This window comes from Taeniopygia guttata, chromosome 12 (assembly GCF_048771995.1).
Source record: "Taeniopygia guttata chromosome 12, bTaeGut7.mat, whole genome shotgun sequence".
NCBI lineage: Eukaryota > Metazoa > Chordata > Aves > Passeriformes > Estrildidae > Taeniopygia > Taeniopygia guttata.
Genome location: NC_133037.1, coordinates 19,962,609 through 19,984,386, shown reverse-complemented (window position 1 = coordinate 19,984,386; position 21,778 = coordinate 19,962,609). Strand labels below are relative to the sequence as shown.

The following is a 21,778-nucleotide window of genomic DNA, read 5'->3' as shown; positions in this document are numbered from 1 at the left end:
CCCACAAAGGGCACTGTCTGTGGGACAGGGGTGTCCTGGGGGCTGTGGTCTCCAGCAGTGTGGTGTGATCAGGCTGCAGCATCTTGAGGCAAATGGCTTCAAGTTGTGCCAGGGAAAGCTTCAAATTGGATATTGGGGAAAAATTCTGCATCAAAAGGGTTGTCATCCCTGGCACAGACTGTCCAGGGCAGTGGTGGAGTCACCATCCCCGGATGGATTGAAGAGAGGTGTAGACTGGGGATGTGGTTAGTGGTAAACATGGCCATGCTGGCGGGATGGCTGGACCTGATGATTTTAGGGTCTTTTCTAATCCAGACAATTCCATGATTCCATGAACTCCTGCTTTGTTCTGGTGCTTGGTGCTCTTCAGCACTGGGACCACAGCCCTGGACACCCAGGGATGAATATTTTCTCCCTGTCTTGGAGAGTGCAAATCCCTCCTTGTTGCACTCTCCTGGGCGTTTGGAAGGGCTCCCAGCCAGCAGTCCATGGAGGAGTTAGTTCTTTTCCTCTCAGGCATGTCCCCAAAAACTGACGGCTGCTGCCTCTCCAGGTGAGGCCAGGGCTTAGTCCTGTGCTTACAAGCAGAGCAGGAGTGAGGACGCTGAGTTTCCCTGGGTATAATTGTGCTTAGCTTCCCAGGTAACCAGGATAGACTTCTCCTGGGATATTCAGCAATTTTTAGTGCTTCATCCATTCGTTTTAGCAAGTAGTTAAGACAAGCAGAAGGTTAAGCAATTGTATATTTTGACAGGAAAAAAATAAACCAGAATTGCAGAAACAAAGATATTTTTAAATTTCCTGTTTGCAATTGTCAACCCAGTAATCTGGAACTATGTGAGAGCTGCCTTATTGTTTTTATGGAATTGCTCATGGATTTCATTGTGTTTTCCTCTTTTAGAAAAATACACAATACATTTACTCTCAGAAACAGCATTTCGCCTCATCTGGCAGACTGGAAGGATGTAACAAGTGAAAAAAGAAGTGAAATATTTCTGCTAGGTATCAGTAGCTGTGATTTTTTATTAAACCTCCGTTTTTGCTGTTAGCATCTCAATGGAAGGGAATGGAAATGTGAAAATTGGCTGGAATGCTGTTCCTGTGCAATATGTGGCGTGACCCTTGTGTCAGCAGCACACAGAACAGCCAAGGATCATTGTGCAGGAGCACAGTCCCCAAGCCAGCTTGTAAGTGAGATTTAATGCCTTTATTGAGCATCTCAGCAAAGCTCTGGGCTGGGGCAGGTGGGGGAAGCAAAAGGACTTGCAGTGCTGTTGCTGCTGAGTTTATGTGTTAACAGGGACAGTGTCTTCTGGATCACCATACTATCCACTTGGGATTTCCTCTCCATTCATGATCACTAAATACCCTGAAATAGATTGCAGCAGTTACTAAGGAAGGTGGAGGGTATTTAGTGTACTCTTAATTTATTTAGCCAAAATGAGCAGTTTATTGGCCAGGAGGAGGACCACAGGAACTCCTAGCTCCTTACAGGCCATGGGGATAGCATATGAACAGCCTATGAGCTCCTTCACATCCCAGAAATGTTTCCCAGGGAATTAAAGAAAAAAAAGAAAATAATGGAAAAGACCTTGTCACTAAGCAGTCCTCTTGGATACCTGAATGAGGAGTCATTGAGCAAAGAATGGTAAACAGGTGGGGCTGCTAAGTCTTTTGTTCCATGATCAGTGGGACTGCTAAGTCTTTTGTTCCGTGATCACTTCAGAAATCCAAGTCACAGAGGTGCCATCAGAAGCCACAAGACCCCCAGAGAGTCCAGGGGCTGCTTCTGGACAGCCTCTTCTCTCTCATCCCTGCTCCTTCCTATGGAACTCTGAAGGTGCTACTCTGCAGCTGGTTGCTGATAAGGGATTCATCATTCCAAAGACTTGACTAATTCCTGCTCTGGCTTTGCCTTTCAATGAAACTTCCACTGAAAGGTGAAAAGGTGGGTAGAGCATGTTAAAGAGGGTTGGAAAAGGTAAGGATGCCATTTCCTTACAGGTAAACATGGGACTTGCTCTAAAAGGGGTGGATTTGCTCTTGTTGAGATGGCTGAGGAGTTCTTAAAATACTCAGATGTGTTCTGAGATGATCCTATGAATTCACAGCTTTTACTGCCAAAGTGGTTCTTGGCAGTATCTAGAACTTATCCACCAACTCTTTTGCATCAGGACAAACACATTGGCCAAATGAAAGCACAGCTGTTCTTGAAGGAAAGTCAACATATCCACTAATGACTTGTCCCAATATTTATTAGTTCATTATTGGAAAAAATCATGTGTATTTCCAATCCAAGTTTGCTTATTTTCAGTTTCCAAGTGCTGTATTATTGCATTAGCGAAGAACTTCTTTCTCACTGAGGTGTTTCTATCAATGTTTGGATGTGCTTCTGCTCAAGTTACCTTCTTTAATTGTGAGGTGATAAAATTGTTCATCTGGGTTTGGCTAAAATAGTAGAACATTTCTTCTACAGTCCGAGAAATACTCTTCATTTTCTAGTTCTGTACTGAGACCTTTTAACTTTTGACCATGTTGAGGTGATTGTTTTTCCCATCTCTTCTACTCCACATTCAGATTTCCCTTATTCTTTGTTTATATTTGCAGTAACTTATCAGACAAATGTTGGTTATCTGCATTAGACTGGTGAAGGAGCCAAATATGGCTGTACTAGCTACTTTTTAAGAAGTCTGGTTTTGAAATTGGGTTTCCACCTTTGGAATTGATTCATGAATAACAGCAGAAAGCCTCAGCCTTGTTCAGAGTTGAAGCAAGAAAAACCTCTCCAATCTGCTGAACTAGCACTGATAAGTTGAAGTGCTGAAGGACCAAGGAAAGCGTATAGAAACATGTAACAGTCCCTCAAAATAAATTTTTAGACTATTACATGGGACCGTGACAAAGTTCAGCCTGGTGGAATCACAAGGCGCTGTGGTGGCTGCACAGCAGCTGCTGCTGAGGGATGCCTGCCCACAGTGCTGTCCTTCTAGCACTCATGGGAACAGCTTCACACTCACCCCAGGCAGCAGCACATCATTCCCTGAGCCCTTGCTTCTGGCTTCACCAGCACAGCCGCTCACCCCTCTGCTCAGCTGGCACCGCTGCACCCACAACCCCAGCTCCAGGTGCTGTGGAAGGAATGGCTGTGTGTCCATGGATGCAGCAAAGTCCTTAGAAGTCAAGGATTGCTGGAACATGTGGGAGTAAAACTGCAGGGGACTATGAGCAATACCAGGGTGAAATGCATCTGTAGGTGAAAAACTGTTACTATTCCTGATGCTGCTTGTAAATCACAGACTGGAGGAGACAGTGTGAGGCAGAGGCACAGTGTGTCAGGACACTTTGCTTGGAATGGATGGAGAAGGCTCACAAGGACTTGGACACATTATTTTCCTTCATTCTTTGCACACAGAGTTGCACAGAACTGTTAGGAACTGAGCAAATGATTTCAGAGACACCCCAGCCCTGCCTCCTGGGCCCTGCCAGGCTTCGCAGGACCGTTCTCCCGCAGCACTGTCAGTACCCACAGCATTTTCCAGTTTTATCAAGTTTTACCCTCTTTTTGACATTGCGCCAGACTGACAGAGAACAGGATAATTTTGCCCAAACACCTCCTGTAAAAGGCAGAGTGCTGAAGCTGGCTGTACAGTGGTGATTCCTGCTCAGCCCTGTAGAGGAACACCTTAATATCTCAGGTACCTCCAAGGTTTGGGTGTGATCAGCTGTGTGCTCCTCCTGCAGGTTCACTGCTTCCCATGAGCAGTTCAGGGGGAATGTGGTGATATTCCTTTGCTTTGCAGGCAGAACACAGCCCACTGCTCCTGTGGGATGCTGTGAGTGTTACTGAAAAGTGGGAGTTCACGTTTCAGATTCACTTGTGCAGACTGCATGGAGAGGGGAGCAGGTAAGGAAATGGGTGCTGTGAGTGACACCAGCAGGGAGGAGATAGTGTGAAGAGCAGTCCTGCACTGAGAGTGGTACTGGGCAGAGCGTTCTGCTCCCAGTTACCGTCTGGGGCTGCCCTGAACTGGTGTTGGCTGCTACCTAAGTCCCATGTACAATTATGTCCCTTTTTACCATACTGCTAATTTTTTCCATGTAAAAAATGCTGAACTGAAGTAGTTGCTGGAATTCAGTTACAGTCCTACTTGAAAAATACCCAAACGGCTGGGATGAGCTGGAGCTGGGGTTGTTCCCTCATACTTCCAAAGCAAGGGGCTGTAGGAAATGATCTATTCAACATGTCACTTGAAGTCAGAACTGCTGTTGCCTGTAGTGTTCAATGATGAGCCAAGCCTTAATGTTTTTAAGTTCTCAGACCTAAGCTTTTTCCCAGGAGGATTTCTGCAGAGAGGGTGGGTAGGTTTTGTTGTTTAGTTAGGGTTTTTTTGGTTGCTTGGGACTTTTTATTTAGAACAAGCAAAACTGTTGTTTTATGCTTTGGTCCAAGGAAGTTTTCCAGATACAAATCACAAATGTTCTTCAGAATAATTACTTCTGCTTTTTTTGTGGTGTGAGAGTTGGCAAATGGTTTGAGGAAGGAAAATGTGTGTTAAGGAGGTGTTTCTGAAGAGCACTTACCTGGAATCTTACAATGAGTGGGACCAGAGCCCATCTGGCTGCCTGCAGTCACAGCCTCAACCTGCTGCTGCTGCCTTTTCATTGTTCCTTCTGAATTTTGTGTTTCTTTGCATTTGTGGAACTCTGAAATCCCTCTCTGAGCAGAACTGATTGCTTTAAGTGCAAACCATGCTGATGGGGAGGCTCAGTGGCACTAGCCTGCTGGCATTCCAGGTCCTGCTTATGCCATAGGGCTTCTATGGAACAGAAATGTCACAGAAAATGTCATAATAATTTTTTAAGGAAGGATGACTTGTGGAGCAATTTTAAAGGAGTGTCTTGTGGAGCACATCCTGCATGGACTGGAAGGGCTCAGTCAGGTAAGGTTTTCCCTTTCAGAAGAGCAAGGCAGAGCTCCAATTTTGTGCTGATAAATCACAAGCAGTGAAAGACTATTACCACTTCATGTTGTGTTTGTAAAAAGGCAGGAAAAGTATCTGGAGAAAAAGAGGAAATTTATGACTTCCCATAGAATCCCAGAATCATTTGCATTGGGAGGGACCTTAAGCCTCACCTTGTTCCTGCTTCCTGCCAGCGTGCATGGATGTACAGGTATCTGAATCAGCTGAAGAAAAGAGCACTTTACATCAGTGCTACAATAAGCAATCTCCACTGCTGACTTACTGCAAGTGGCACTGGGTGTCACTGGGTATTTTATCTTGAGCTGTTACTGATACTCCACAATTCAAAATAATGGATGATTAAGAAATACGTTGCGGTTTCCCTGTCAGTTACCAGGTGGAGCAAATCCTTACAAGTCTATGGACATGAAGGACACCACTTCATACCAGCCCAGTGCCCAGTCTGAATGCCTGATCCAAGGATACTCCTGTGATTTATGGCTGTTGCTGCCATGGTTTTCTTTCTGAACACGCAGGTTCTCTTTGTTTCCCTGTATCAAGGATGTTATCCATCATTCTCACACACACATGCCATATGCTCTAGCACGCATGATGGACCATCACCACCATGGCTGTCTTCACAGTGGGGTGGTGCTGAGCACGCCATAGGCAGGAGACCCTTTCCTGTCACCTGGATTAGTGATGGTGGAGGTGAGCCAGCTGGAGAATGGCATGGGAAGAGCACACAGAGCACAACATGGATGTACATGGAGATGTATAAAGCCAGTTTGCATCTTGAAATAGGAAGAAAATGCGATAAAGCTGTAATTGGGTCATTTGAAATTTGATGTTAATCTTTTGAAAATGTATTCGAAGTGCTGAAATTAAATTAAGGTACAAGAGCAGGTTATGCATCTCAACAGCAGAAACAGTCAAGAATGGTTTGAAGGTTCAATTAATAATTTATCATTCTTTAATTGTGTGGTTGTTTGGTTTAATGTAGTAAGTTCTTTGTAAATATGACAATGAAAATAATTTCTGTTCCTTCTCCCTCCTTGTACTGTCGGCTCATTTTGGATCTTCCCCTGTGAATGTCGCAGTTGGTTCAGAGTGTTTGCCATGCAAAACAGAGCATTAAGAGTTAACATTGAGGTACTATCAGGATTGCCATGTGTTTATATATTTATATGTATCTATAAAGAATACGTGAAAATGGTCCCATGACTGAAAAGGACAACCAACCATTGATCAGTATTTTTAGCAAGATTTGAGCATGCTTATGCAAATTACAGTTACCTCAGATTTAAAAGTAAGTTATATAAATGGGTGTCACAATTAAAGCAAATCAAATACAGACAGTAGTCAGATTTGTATTAATGTGTATAAATACATACATGGATGTATAAATGCACAAGTACAGGTAGTTGTTGCTGTATAAAGTTAATGACGTCTGGGACTTTGCTGTATTTAGTTTATTTGCATTTATCTGTCATTTAGTCACACACGTACACTGCCCATCTCCAGCCTGCTCCTGCCATACGTGTGGCTGTGGATGTGACATGCAGGGCATGCAGATCCTCAGTGTAATGAAGGAGAGAAGAAACAGGAAACACAAAGGAGTGGTGTTGCTCAGTGGCTCAGTGTCGTGGCTTTTGGAGGACAAGTGGCAAAATCAGAAATTCCAGAGGAATCACTGGTTGCAGGTGTAAGTTTATAACAGGCCAGTGTTACAGGAGTCTGGTGAGTCGTGGGCCCTGCACAGACAATGTTACAGCAGTGATATGTACTTGCAGTAATGCTCCTGTTGGAGGGAGAAATGGAACAACAGGATTAGGGCAAGTCAGTTTGTAAGGGTTTACAATGGCTTATTTCCTGGAGTGTATGTGCTAATTTTTAAAGGTGTCATGGTTTGACACTGGCACAATGCCAGTGCCCCCATGAAAATGCAACCTCTCTATTGAATGCTGTGAAATGCTATCGAGAACAGAGCAAAGCAGGCCCAAGCTTAATAACAAGGAAAAAAAAAACTTTATTAAGCTACTACTACTATACTACTATAAAAGAAAAAAGAAAGAAAAAAACACACACAAAATTCAAAATGAAAACCTTTCAAAACATTCCTCCTTCCACCACCCAACTCCAACAAACCACAGCGAGACACATTTGGACCCTTAATCAAGTATTCACCCTTCAATATAATCAATACTGAGTCCATCAAGGGAGTCTCCCTTGCACCACAGACCCCCAGGAAACACAGCTGCCACCTCTTGTGTTTCCATGTCACACGTGGCACTGCCCAGACCCACCGGCCAGTGTGACATTCTCCTCTCCATGTCACAGTGCTCTCACCACCGTGCATGGACAGAGACTGCTTATAGGGCCCCTTTAAGGATGCTTTGCCAAGGAGGAACAGGAGCAACAGTCCAGTGTCTCATTTTGGGACTAGAGTCCCCCCCATTTTCCCCTGGGGCCGAGGGTCCGAGGACAGAGATCTCCTTCTCTTCTTCTCTTGAAGATGGAGGGCATCCTCACACCCTCCTCAGCTTTTCTCTGTTCATTCCTGAACTGGTAGTTGCTGAAGGAGTCTCTTGGCTCACCAATGCATCCCCCTAAAATGCAGTCTCTCTTGGAGCAGAAATTGATTCACTCTATGGCTAACAAGAAGAGTCCAGCCAAAAGCCACTCCATCATCTTCCCCCAACCTCCTTTCCCTCACAATCTCAGGTCCCAGGCTGTCTCTCTTTCCTTCAAATTGAGGAGGAGTAATATTTCATAAAGCCTTCATTTCCCAGGAAGGTGTTAAAAGTCCCGGACTCCCCGGACGGCTGAAATCTCAGCCCAGGACTTGTTCTCCGTCTCCCACGCTGGGCATCTTCCCCTCACCCTTCTCCTTCTCCTCCGCTGGCAAACTCCCAGGTATCTGCAGGTTTGGTTGTGGGGGGAAACAAAGACATCCCAGATGTTCTCCACCCTTCCGTCCGCAGGAGCTGGCCCAGCTCGGTTCCGATCCTTCACCCCCTGGCCTACCTGTGCAGGCCACATGGCTCCCCTCCCCCAGCCAGCCCGGGCTGGGGGGAAGGTCTGCACTCTCCGATGACCGGAACCAGAGAGAGCGAGTTCTCCTGGGAATTCCGCTTTTAACCCCTCTGTGTTCTCAGAGCTGTGTCCACCTTCAGTTGGTCACCCCAAGTGTCAGTATCCAAACCTGACCCCTGACTGGACTGACCTCTTCCTTCCGAGAAAATTCTTTTTCCGTGTCAAACCACGACAAAAGGTAATTCCTAGAATTGCAGAGGGCAAAACCTAAGGGTTATATTTTACTGAGCAGTGCTTGGTAAACACAGGTCTGTATTGCAGCACAGCTTATCCTGGTGGCTGCTCCTCAGGGCGTAGATTTAGCCCAGCTTTTGGGATTCCTTCTGCTGTGGGGCTCTCCCAGAAAGGTGGCCTACCTGCCTGGCCACTTGTGGGGTGCCATTCCTGATAAAGATGCTTATACTCTTCAGATCCTTGGGCCATCCAAGAAGGGCTGAGGTTAAATCCAGTCTCAATTGCAGTGCTGCTTGCTGCCACACTGGGCTGTCAGGGCACACTGGACCAGTCTGCCATGGGAATTGGCTCTGTTAGTCTGTAGGGTTTGGATACATCTTGGTTAGAGAGTTGGCAGTGTCCACTCCTCATCACTTGTGGATGTGTGATGTTCTGTACTGAACCTTGAAACTGAGACCTTGTTCTGTAAGTCTCAAGGAACTAAGCAGTGAGCCCTGGCTGATTTTGGGGGTTCTGACTTCCAGCTTTGAATAGCAGATTTGTTGCTGGCATGCACAGGTTCTAGTTAGGCCACATAACAGTGTGATGCTGGCAAAGGCTTGGGCTGTTCAGTAGGTGCAGGTTGCTGCAATCTAGAAACTTTCTGTTTGGTTGATTTCTTTTTTCCAGGGTGGGTAATATTTCTATTGCACAGTGTCACCAGTTGGTTTTTGCTGAGGAACAAAAGGCACATGCTAACAGTAGATATTTTTGTAAGGTAGTTTGACCTGTGCTTGGGCAGAAGGTGCCCTGTGAGTGAAAACACAAAAAGGCTGGATTCCAGCACTTCTCTGTGGAGGACGATTTGTGCTGGGTTTGTACAAGGCTGGTCTGACAGTGGGCTGTTCCCAGGGGCTGCCTCCTGGAGCTCTTCATGGAGCAGTGGTCAACAGCTGAGGTAACACATTGTGTGAGGAAGAAATGCTGAGACACTAATATCACAGAATTTTGTTGGTCATACAATAATTAAAGGATTCTTTTCCCTGAGACAATTCTCCTTCCTACTCCTTTCTGCACTGGGCAGAATACAGCCTATGGTTTCTAAAATGTTCGTGAAAATCAATCCATTCCTGGGATCTTTGTTTTCCTGCTGTGCTTGCCTCAGTGCATGAGAGAATGCACTCCATCACTCCATCCCTCAGTTATGTGCAGAAGATATACAAGAATTTATTTGATCAGCCCAGCACTAATTCCATAGAGAAGTATTGCAGTATGTTTGAAGATAGAAGAGGAGGTTTTTAGGGGTCTGGAGAGTTGCCTATGCAGACTGAGATGAGCTGGGAGCCAGAGGGAGGAAAGGTAAAGGGCAATTTTATGCATGAGTCCACTTTCTGGTGTGTGGCCACAAACCTGACGCAGCATTTACACCGAGGCAGAACCCCAGGGCAGGACTCCTCTTGCAAGTGCCCTTTACTCTGTAAAGCTCTCAGTGACCTCAGCAGGATAACCTTGGCGTCCACCCTATTTGTGTGTAGATCTCAGCCATGGGGAAGCTCCATGTGAGAGGTTATTCTGCTGACAGAGGCTCTGGTTAGGAGTGTCCTGTGAGGATGACAGATCTGAGGACATGGAGCCTGTAAGGCGAGTGTTAGGCTAGTCCCTGGAGCAAACTGGCAACAGCCCCCAGTGCTATGGGCTCCATCAGGGTGTGGAGCTGCTGCTTTCCATAGGATGGAGCAGAAAGGGTTTGAGGCACCTGGGGAAATTCATTAAGACACCTGGTGGCATTGGCAATGCTGGGAAATGGTTGGACTCCATGTCTTCAGATTCTTTTCCAATGTAAGTGATTCTGTGACTCTGTCATTCTGCTGGGCCAAGAGTCCTGTGTGGGTCATGGGTGGAGGAGCTGCTGTGTTGGTCACAGGGCTGAGTGCCACAGACTGGGAGATGAGCTGTGAGGAAGGGCCCCTGCACTGCACCTGGCTGTGGCTGTGCAGGGGAGAGGGGACACGTGCTGCCCGCTCACTGGCTTTGTTTCTGAATTCTGTCAGTGCTGTGTGTCTGCTCAGGTGTATCTGTTTGAAGCTGTGTGGCAGCAGAGCAGAGCTGTGTGGATGGTGTCACACCCAGTGGGATGGTGTCGCAGCTCTGCTGGCTCTGCTTTGGGCTGACACCTGCACATCAGTTGAAGATCAAATAGAAACCATACCCAGAGAACAGAAGGTGATTGGTGAAAGGAGGAGGGGAGAGGAAGAAAATAGCAGAGACAAGACATGTGCAGACCAGTTCACTTTTCACACCTGCAGCCTGTTGACTCAGCCCTTGAGGTGGGAGCTCCGTCGTCCTTGCAGCACCCTTTGGGGCTGGGCTGGGATGCACTGGGGTGCTGTGGAGGGCCTGCACAATGGTGTTGTTTGCTTTGTCACCTCCCCTGCTGCCAGGCTGGGATGAGCCCTTCTTGCTCCCTGCAGTTGCAGTATGGCCACCCAGCCTGAAAAGGTTTTGGATGTGGCCAGATTCCTTTGTGGATCAGTGCCACTTCTTTCAGTGAAGTTACACAAGGAATAAACAAAAACTAACAGAAGGATTTTGAGAGGAGAGTTATTTTTGTTCTGTTTGTTTAATGGACTTCTTGACCTTTTGGGTCAAGAATTCGAGACCTTGAATTTGGGCTTGGCAATTTTTTTCCTTCAATTTTGATTTATTCCTGCTTTTTGCCACTCTTTCTCTGGTTCCCTGCCTCTTGGCTTATTTCCCATCTGCTTTTGGGAAACCCAGTGATGAGAAGGAGGAGAAAAAACATCAGGGCATCTGTAATCACACACGGCTAAGCAGCTTCTCTGCTGAACAGGCTGAGCTCAGTTTTGACCAGCAGCAGCACCTTGGCACAGTAGTGGGTCCACAGATGTCCTGTGCCCAGATCAGGTCCTTCACATGGCAGAGGATGGGGCTGGCACTGCCAGGGTGTAGGGCAAGAGATATGTTACTGTGCAAAAAATGGCATGAGACATTCTCCCTAGCCAGTGCTTAAGGTGCTCACCTCTTCAAGGTGTTGCCTCTGAGGTCATTGAGATGACAGGCAGTGCAGTCAGCTGGAATTGTGTGATTGATTGTTGGGGTAAGTCTCTAAGTCTTTAATTATTTTAAATTATATGACAGCAAGATTGAATAGAATTTTGAGTTGACATAAAATAATTATGGGGGAAAAGAGTCTCATCCAGCACTTTTCAGTCACTTTTGTTTCGTAAGAGTGATCTGCCAGCAGTAGGGATCAGGATAGCTGGGCTTCACTTCTGAAGCAGGGTGTATTTCCTTGCTCTCAGTGAGAAGAGGTTGTTGGAAAATGTAGTTCATTCTAAACTAAGCAGTGATTCTCCTTCAAATTATATCTTAATAAAAAAGATAACATCTTGGGCAGTCTCTGATTTAGGCACACTGCATTTTAAATCTGTCCTAATTATAGTGCTCATCGCTTAACATTCATTTAATGAAGATCCTCATTTATAAGGACAAAGTTGGCAAATAGGAATTAATGCCATTGTAACCCGTGAGTCTCCCAAAGGAAACAAATCAAAAGCTCTGTGAAGGAAATGAAACCTTATTATTTATAGCAAGGCAAAGCACAGAGTCACCAGCCATACCTTTGTATATCTGGCTCAGGGGCCTGCAGCAGATGTGGTTTGGAAAGGACAGTGCCCTGCTGCTGTGGGCATCACTCCAGCTGGGGCACAGCTTCCCTTGAGGAGCCCCCAGTGCAAGGCTCCTGTCTTGTCTTGCAAGTGGACCTTGGTTTTGTTTCGGTCTCAGTTTCTGATTGAAGACCAGACTTCCTCTCATCAGCCCCAGAAATAACCATAGTGGTTCACCAAGGCCCAGAAATAAGGATGGAAGGAAGGTATCCCAGTTGTCTCGGTGGATCTGGAATGTTGTGGTGGATGCATTCAGGTGTTGCTGAAGGCTGCTGGGCTCCTTGCAGGGACTGTGCAGACGCTGTTCAGTTTGCAAGAGGAGGCCTTTTCCATTTTCCCTTTTCCCTTTTCCTTTTTCCCTTTTCCCTTTTCTTTTCCCATCCTTTTCTCTCCACATTTGTGTTTCTGTGAGCAAGTGAGAGATGATGTGAAATCCTGGTTGTCCAGTACAGCTCGAGCTCTTTCATTTAGGCCTTACTTAAAGATGTCCATGCAGGGGACCCTCACCCCTGTGCCCACACAAGCACGTGGGTTCCTTCTGCTGTCCTTGGTCTTGGATTTCCTGCTGAAGTGACAGCAACATGTGTCCCTGTTCTCCTGAATGACTCCTGAGCTCACAGCTTTGCTTTAACCCTAGCTGACAGCAGGCTTCAGCTCTCCAAAATCTCTGTTTCATGAAAACATGTGACTGATTAGATGAGACAAATCCTTCTGCTTAAGAAAAGGCTTGTTTGTTTGCTCTGGAGACATTGGAGAGCACACAGGAGAGAGCTCTGGTCAGTGTTCAGCCTGTAAAGCCGCCAGGAAAACAGCCCAGAAGACATGAACCCATGGAACAGCTCATTTCCTTGCTCTCAAAATGGCCTCCTTCTTTCCACTTTTCTGTCTTTTATTAACTTCTCTTGTGCTCACGGTACATTTCTGGATGCTGGGATGCACAATTAACATCAGCCTGGCATTAAAACATGAATTGTGAGTCTCTCTACTGCTGGGCAGTGCTGCTTTTCTGCAGCACCTATGGCTTTGTCCAGATGGTAGAGGCTCCTGGAACTGGACAGATGTCTTCTGTACAAATTACAGAAGTAAATGAAATTACAACTTGTTAAGGAAGAGCGTTATTGTGCAACATGTGATTGGTGACACACCGAGGAGTACCAGTTGTTAAGGGATAGGGATAAGCTCAGGGTAATCACTAATTGTGACCTGTAAAAATGCTGTGAGTTCTTCTGCACTTCATGGAGCTTTGACGATTTGTCCTCATGAGCTGGGGTGGAGCAGTGTGGGAAGGGAAGGGAAGGGAAGGGAAGGGAAGGGAAGGGAAGGGAAGGGAAGGGAAGGGAAGGGAAGGGAAGGGAAGGGAAGGGAAGGGAAGGGAAGGGAAGGGAAGGGAAGGGAAGGGAAGGGAAGGGAAGGGAAGGGAAGGGAAGGGAAGGGAAGGGAAGGGAAGGGAAGGGAAGGGAAGGGAAGGGAAGGGAAGGGAAGGGAAGTTAGCCTGTTTTTTTCTTTGGCTCTATTTCTGTTTTCCTAGATTTGATTTTCTTCCCCATCTAAGTATTTTTCTTGTTTATTTTATTTTTTTTCATATTTTTCTATATGTTTTTCTGGTTGATAATGGAGGTGACATGGTTTTGATAGAACAGATACTATGTGGGTTAATTTTTCTCCTGAAGCTACTTCAAATGTCACCTCCCTTCAGATGACAACCCATGGTTTCCAGAAACATTCATGCTATAAAACCAGTTTAGTTTACTCACCTTTTATTAGTGTTGCCAGCATAACAAAAAAATCATTGTTAACTTTATCAGAATACTGAAACTTGAACATCTCTTCACTGACAACACAGAAGCCATTTAATTTTAAAGTGGCAGAGTTTCTAATAAAGATGTAATTTGTAGCCTCTGACTGCAAAAGCTTATAATGTGCTAATTCTTCTTTAAATCCATGTAATGTAGGTGAGATATCAGCTTCAACAGCTGCAATATCAAAGCCTTTACTTCTCATTATTATTTTTTTCCCCTATAACAGTTTTGGTGAAATTCAAATACATTTTCAGTATTAACCTTTTATCTCATTATCAAATTAGTTGTACACTGCCTCAACATGAGTTAAATCACTTAATGACCATTTAAAAATCAACCATTAGGTTGGTTAAAATTGTTCCAACAAGATTCCTGGATGCAGGACAATTAATCTCTTAGACCATCTTTGCTGTGTTTGGGCAGAAAAGTTTTTTGAGCTGTGAAAGGTGTTGTTGGCTGCTGCTCCAGCATCCCACATCCCTGCCCTGCACAGCAGGTGCACCCCCAGTTCCTGCTGGCATGGTGCAGCCCCTCAGGCATTAGTGGCCATGGCACAGCAAGTGAGGGGCTTTGTGGGGTGCCTAGGGAGGGTTTCCTCTAACAAGAGAATTGTCCAGTCTTGGCACAGCTGCCCAGGGCAGTGCTGGAGTTCCCATCCCTGGAGGCATTTAACAGCCCTGTGGATGTGGCCATCAGGGATATGGGTTAGTAGTGGCCTTGGCAGTGCTGGAGAATGGTTGGACTTAATGGTCTTTGAGGGCTTTTGCAATCTAAACAATTCTATGGCTCTGTGATTCTGTCCTTCACCAAGCAAAAATTTTTTTCCTTCTAACAACAGTGCAACTGGGAGCTTTTCCCAGTTCTTCCCTGACAGTGGTGATGCACCCAGGTCCCACACTTGGCACTGTGAGATCCTGCTCCTGAGCAAGCTGCCTGGATCCTGACCACGCTGCCTGGATCCCAAACACACTGCCCGGACTCCAGGCACATCATCTGTGATCAAGCACTGGCTGTGACCCCTTGCCAACTGCCTTTAGACCCATCTGATCATTTTGAAATGCTTGGTTTGAGTATTTTTGATGTTTGTTTCTCTTGGGCAAATGGGGCTGAGAAAAAAATCTGGAGGGACCAAAGCAAGTGTTCTCATGGGAAAAACCAATAGACACAAACGCAGAGTGCCATTTTTGCTGCAGTTCAGGGGCTGAGGGGGAGAACACCGCTGTTCAGTCACTGTAGATGACTTGGTTTTCTTCAGCTGGAGAAACGCTTTGATTCTATATTGTTGGTAATTAACCACCCTGAGAAAAAACAGTAAATTGGGTAGGAGATGCTTCAGAACTGGGCCCTAGCTTTTACCACAGCTGGCAGTTCCCTTCTGCTTTTTATTCCCAGGTGGAAATGCTCAGCCCGACCCAAGGGTCAGTCACAGCCCCTTGCTACCCAAATCTTGCTCTGTAAACCCAGCACAGGCAGCAGGAAAACCTTGTTCCTCTGCTGGCAGGAGTAGTTGCTTGGGGCTGTCTGGCAGTCTGGCTTTAACTTTTGGTGGGAATTTGGTTTTCTGTGCCTATATCCACGTGGGAGCCACCAACAGTCCTGCTGGTTGCAGTGCCTGCAGAACGCAGCTCTGCTGGGTGAGAGGAGCAGCACAGCCCGCAGTGGGTTGCTGTTTGGTTCCTGAGCTCCCGAGGCAGTTCAGCTGGGGGATCCCTTGGACAGATCACACTCCCAGTTTCCCACACAGAGGGCAGCAGCTTCTCCCTGTGAGCAGCTGTGAGTGGCCAAACCTTATTCCAAAGCCATGCTGTAGTTGGAAAAGTTGACTGTGTCTTGTAGGGGCCCGCTGGAGTTTGAGGTCAGTTATTTTTACTTCTCTGTGTTCTCTCAGATGCTTGACTCTCTCAGAACAATGGCTCCCACCACACTGCAGCCACTGCCCTGTGCCACAGCTGCTCAAACCTCCTCCCATCCCGTGCCAAGGGTCTCATCTCCTTACTTTAGCTAAATATAGAGTTTTCAAGCACTTGTAGAGAGCCTAATCTATACCTTTACTGAGTTTAGCCAGCTAAATCCAGTGGCATAAGCAGCTGACACAGCTTTGTGGGTGGAGGACTCTTCTACATTCTCTTACACTGGCTCTAATCTACCAAGATTTGTTTAACTTTTCTAGTGATTAATCTGGTATTTTTCACTATTTTTTCTGGTGTCTTCTACCAATCTGATATTTTTCTCTATATATGTACAGGATTCTGAGGACTGGATTATTGTGATGGTGATTTTTCCTGTCGGCAAACTTCAGTTTTCTGTGCTGGCTTCCCAGGGACACACAATAATTTTGTATTTTTTCAAGTAACTGTTTAATGAAAAAAAAAATCAGCCAAATCTGCAGTTGTTTTGACACAATTCCAAAGTAATGATTCTGTTCACAGTCTGGCTTAAGAGAGATGAGAGTGTCTCTGGCTTTAGTTGCAGAGCTTCTGTCACCCTGGGCTCTTTGTTTTGAAGGGAGCTAGGTCCCACACTGACAGCTGCAGCAGGGGCACCATACCCACCAAGATTTCTGGCAGGATCTTATTTTGACACAACAGTTACAATGGTAAGAAAAAGGATGTGTTGCTGTATCTTAGCTAGTTTGGCCTTTCCCAGCATTGTTGCAGCCTTGGTTTTGTTGTTGCAGTTCTCCAGCAGCAGGTGTGTCTGTGGTTTGCGATGGTGACGTGCACCACTGTGTGCCTTGGGGTCAGCAGGGGTTCAAAACCACCTCTGGCAATGGGGCTCACAGTGCATTTTAACAGCTGCTCCCCTGCCCCAGTGTGTTTGTGTTGGTTCTTGGACACCTGCACCCTGCCAAGGGCACCCAGAGCCCTCAGGGAGCGGCTCCAGGGACTCTCATGGGAGGGGTGGGCACAGGATTGTGTGTTATCCTCTTTTATCAGCACCCAGGTCATGGCCTTCCTGCTTTTGGACCAGCATCAGGTGCTGCTGGTGTGTCCCATCCAAACCCACCTCGGTGGCATTCTGGCCCCCTGTATGAATTTCTCCCATTGCTGAACCAGTTGTTGGAAACGTTGATGTCCTTAAGAGCTTGAATGGAGTGAGAATGATCTGAGAGGTTCTGTGAAGTGCTTGGTAGAACTGCTGCCTGGCTTTTGGGGTAGAGCAGCCATCCTCTGCTCTGCTTCCTTTGGGCAGAAACAGGAGTTAAAAACTCTGAACTCCTGCACTTGTCAGTGCTCAGCCCTGCTGGGGAATGCCAGGAGGCAGAATGTGCTCTTGTGTGTGGAGGTGGCACTGCATGACCCCTGACCATATCTTTTTCCTGGCAGAAAAGCAGTGTTGGTGTTCTCTGCCAGCTGAGGAGCACTGAGGTGCTTTCTGCTTATTCGGAGCACAGGCAGCTGTTCCCTGCTCCCTGCAGAGCACTGGGGAGGCATTTCAGGAGATGAAGCTGAGAAAGCCCAGGAGAGCTCTTGGCACAGTGTGATCCAGCCTTCCTTGTGCTGGAGCTCAAGGTGCCTCTGATGTCTCTGGTGGGTGATCTTGCCTAGCTAAGCCCTCATGGAGCCAAGGCACCAGGGATGAATCCCGCAGCACTCCACTGAACCCTTTCCCTGTGTGGTGTCTCACAGCCAGGGCTGCTCCTGACACAGGCAGCAGGAGCAGAGGCCCCTTTGCCCTTCCTCTGTGGGCAGGACAGTGCCGTGCTGGACCTGGATTCTTTGGCTGGCTGCATGGCACTTGGACTGTGCAGACTTCTTTTCTTGGGTGCTTCAATGCTTAGTTGTGTGCTTGGCTCCTCCCCAGCCCTGTGCTCCCACAGGATTGTCCATGGGCGTGCCCAGGGCTGCTGCTGGTGTGTCCCATCCAAACCCACCTCGATGGCATTCTGGCACAGCCAGGAGTGCTGAGCTGGGTGTCTGCTTCACCTCCTCATCTTCCTGCCTTGCAGCAGAGGTGAGACCTATGGAAGTTGTGCACATGGTATCCCTCATGGTATCCCTTGCCAAGATCCCTCTGGTACTTCACACCTGCCCACACATATTTTGTGAAGGTGTGTTTTGTTAATCAGGTTTATGTGGGATGGTACTGGGAAAACTCTGTGTTGGTGCAAAATAGTCTCCTTAAAAAAAAAAAAAATCTGTGGATCTCTCTGTCACATTTTCATGCAGTTCCACAGTGGGCTATTGGATGGGCTTCTGGCTGGCAGCTTTTGGAGTGAGCCCTCAGGAATGTAGGCTACAAAAACCCAGTCTGTACCAGTGTACACGGCCCCAAAGCTGGTTTGGGCAGCATGCTGCTGGTCAGTGCAGCTGCATGGCAAACACATGGAACTGTCATCATTAACGGTTTGCTTGGGCATTGGTGGGCTAATGTCAGATTTACCTTCTTGTGTTCCAGCTGTGTTGGTGTGGAAGAAGAAGAGGCACCAGATATTGACATCTATCATTGTCCAAATTGTGAGAAAACCCACGGAAAGTCAACCTGTAAGTACCCCTGTGCAGCCAGTCCCCGACACGCAGCAGGGTGGGGTTGTTTGAACAGCAGGAGCTTTTGTTTTGGTCATTACAAAAGGCATGCCTCAGTATCATGCCATTAATGTTGGAGTTCAAACCAGAAGGTGAAGAAAGATGTTAGTGGGAGGAAGCTGCAGGCTGGATCACAGAGCTTTTGCTGCAGCCTTACGCACGTGTGTGAGCTCATGCAGGCACTTACCTGGAAAACTGCAGTCCCTGGCCCCACAAAAAACTGAGTGTCCTTCCTTGGCTGAATTGTGCCCACACTCAGTAATGTGGGCTAGAAAAACCCTATGGAGGCAGCTAAGTGCTAATAGAGGGAGTTTTGGAACCTACATGGAGTTTTCTGTCTGCAGATGAGAAGAGTAAGAAGCAGTTTGTTGTGCTTGGCCTGGATATAGAATTGCGGCAATTTCAGTGTCAGTCAAAATTGTAGGATACACCGAGGGTGCCAATTCTTGCAGTTCTTTCACAGGAAAAGGATTCTCCTGAGCAAAAGTGACAGTTGATCTCAGTGGGAGTTTTGTCTGGGAAGGAATTGTGGGATGTGTTTGCTTTGGTCAGATTAATTCACAAATTCTTTCTATTATACAATGGAGAAAAAAAAAAAAGAAAAAAGAAACCAGTCCCTGTGAAAGATTAAATGCTTTGCTTGAAAACCAGTAATTATAAATAAACAACAGTGCCAGGGAGGATCCTGCTGCTCTGCAACCTGAGGGCATCCTGCAGAGTAAGAGCACCATGCTCATCTGCTGGAGTTGAGGGAATCCTGATGACCTTTTATTTAATGTGAAATAAGGGATGACTGGAAAGTGACTCCTGTTGTATCAAAATTCAGAATTTTTAACCCAATCAATTATTTCTGTATTTCCTTAATTGTTAAAGTTTAAGAAATTTCTAGTGGGAATGGGGTGGAGTCTGAAGTGTTTGTTTTGTGGGCAAAAAGTAGAATTGTATTTTCACTGTGATTTTTTAAAAATCAAATGTGAACTGTAAACCTGAATGACCTGCATCTGCTCCTGTCTCCCAGAGGATCCAACTGAGAAGCTGGCAAAATCCCCGTTGGGGGGGGGTGGTTCTGAAAGACTTAACAAAATCAGTATGTCCCTACAAAGTGTTGTGGTTTGAAAGGATCAGCCTTTCTAGTGTTTTGTTTTCCTGGTTACACAAATAACCACAAATTATTTTGAAGTGAATGATTTGGGATTGGAGGTGGGGTGATTACACTCCCAGACTGTTCCTAACCCAGGAGGGAAGAAGCAGCACAGGATCTCCACCCTCTGAGTCTGTCAGTGCATAACATTGAGATGGGTCTGATACTTTCATTTCTTTCACTTAAAAAAAAATATAAATTAAGAAAGACACCTACTTTTCAGGGCAAGGGGAAAAACCCAGTCAGAAGAAGCAAAAGCCTATAATCAGGAATTGAATATCAGTTCTATAAAAACCGGGGTGCGTCATCCTAGAATTTAAGATGTGGCAGTTTTGATAAAAAGATTGCAAGTTTAATATACCAGTTATGATGAGGAGAGTTGAATTGACAACAACATTCTGATGCTTTTTAAAAGGTTTATGTCTATCCAGTTATTTTTATCCAAATAAAAATCCACTGATGTGTCCCAGAGCATTCAGACCAGCAGAAAGTGCTACTGGAGCAAAGTTCCAATCCCTGCCATGGGCAGGGACACCTTCCACCATCCCAGGCTGCTCCAAGCCCTGTCCAGCCTGGCCTTGGGCACTGCCAGGGATCCAGGGGCAGCCACAGCTGCTCTGGGCACCTGTGCCAGGGCCTGCCCACCCTCACAGGGAACAATTCCTTCCCAATATCCCATCTGTCCCTGCCCTCTGGCAGTGGGAGCCATTCCCTGTGTCCTGTCCCTCCATCCATTCTCCCCAGTCCTTCTCCAGTTCTCCTGGAGCCCCTTTAGGTCCTGGAAGGGTTCTGAGCTCTCCCTGGAGCTTCTCCTCTCCAGGTGAGCACCCCCAGCTCTGCCAGCCTGGCTCCAGAGCAGAGGAGCTCCAACCCTCAAAGCAGTTCCAGGGCCTCCTCTGGATCTCTCCAGCAGCTCCATGTCCTTCTGATGTTACAGCCTGCAGACCGAGGGCAGCTCTGCAGCTGGGGTCTCAGAAGGTGTCCCTTGACCCTCTTCCCTCTGGGGATGCAGCATGGAGGGAATACAGACCAACATCCATTCTGTAGGACAGCAAGGCCACTCCCTTTTCTCCCTTTGAATACAGCACAGGCAATTTAATGAGATGCAACACCAATCATCAAAGAAGTGAAGTGCAAAAATTTTATTTAGATATAAAACATTGCTATCCTTACCTTGAGTTTTGGTGACAAGGACACAAGCTGCATAGTAATTTTCCCTGCTAATGTGTAGAATCGTGGATTCTGTGGAAAAAGGAGGCTCTTCTATTCTAGCCCATCTTTGCAGGGTACATCAGGCCACGGGAGTTAAAAGCTGGAAGAAGTGAAGGAGGGAGCGGCTTGGCTGGTGAATTGCATCTGCTGGAATTTGCATGGAGAATGTCCTGTTGCAGGGCCTGGGCACTGCTGGGAGATCGCTTCCTTTGCTTATTAACTGCTCTGGAATCTGTTCAGATCTGTTATCCAGCACTATCAGCTCTGCAATAAAGGAGTAGGAGTTGTTCCAGCGCCATAGTTCACTGGTAGGATTTAATTATTGTGAGATTAGCAAAGGGAAACACAGACACCAATTGTCTGTTATGCAACTTGTCTGGATTTAAAAATATACATGTATTTCTGGAGCTCACCTTATACCAGATATGTTTTCCAGATGTCAAATTTAAAAATCATTTTCCTCTCCTTACATTTTTCCACATTACCACTGTGGTGAGTGGCTGCTCTCAGAAGACTGCTTCCTGTCACATGGCATTTTAAGCCATTCCTGCTGAATGAAATGTGTAGGGACTTCTCTTTGGGAAAAACTATCTGTATTCATCCGACATTTTCTGACATAATTTCAGTAAAATGTAAGGGCTTCGTTTGGGCAGGCTTGGCTCATTTTCACAGTCTGAAATGCTGGGTTTGATTGCTGCCTCATTTGCCACAGTGAAAATCGGGAGAAATCCTTTGGATTCAGTGGAGTTACACAGCTGTGAGTGAGCCAAAGGCTGTGTCTGGCTTTAAGTATTTACAGCCTTTGGTGTTGCTCAGTAGAGAGCTCACAGGGTGCTCCTGGGTATCCCTGCTCTAGGGAAGCACCCTGCTCATGGCTGGAACAAGATGGGCTTTAAAGTCAAACAGTCATTTAGGTTGGGAAAAGTTCCAAGATCACATAGTCCGACCTGTGACTGATCACCAGCTTGTTAAGACCAGAGCACTGATTGCCATATCCAGCAGTTCCATGAGCACTTCCAGGGATGGGGACTCCACCCCTCCCTGGGCAGCCCTGTCCCATGCTTGACCACCCTTTCATTCTTCCTGAGAATTCACAAATAGGTTTGAAATAATATATGCATGCCTGTGAATTACTCATTTGAGATACAGTTTTTGTAAAAATTTATTCCTTTTTTCCAATGTTGGACTTCTCAAAGGTTAA

At 46.4% G+C, this 21,778-nt stretch overlaps 1 protein-coding gene across 4 annotated transcripts in view; it reads left to right on the top strand.

Annotated features, from left to right (window-relative positions):
- The window catches only part of PHF2 (PHD finger protein 2), a 53,397-nt gene that overhangs the window by 5,110 nt on the left and 26,509 nt on the right, over positions 1 to 21,778 (top strand). For all 4 annotated transcript variants that reach the window (XM_072934670.1, XM_072934672.1, XM_032750613.3 and 1 more), the window contains exon 2: positions 18,097 to 18,182. In XM_072934670.1, coding sequence (XP_072790771.1) covers positions 18,097 to 18,182 — 86 coding nt within the window. The remainder of the gene's footprint in view (positions 1 to 18,096; positions 18,183 to 21,778) is intronic.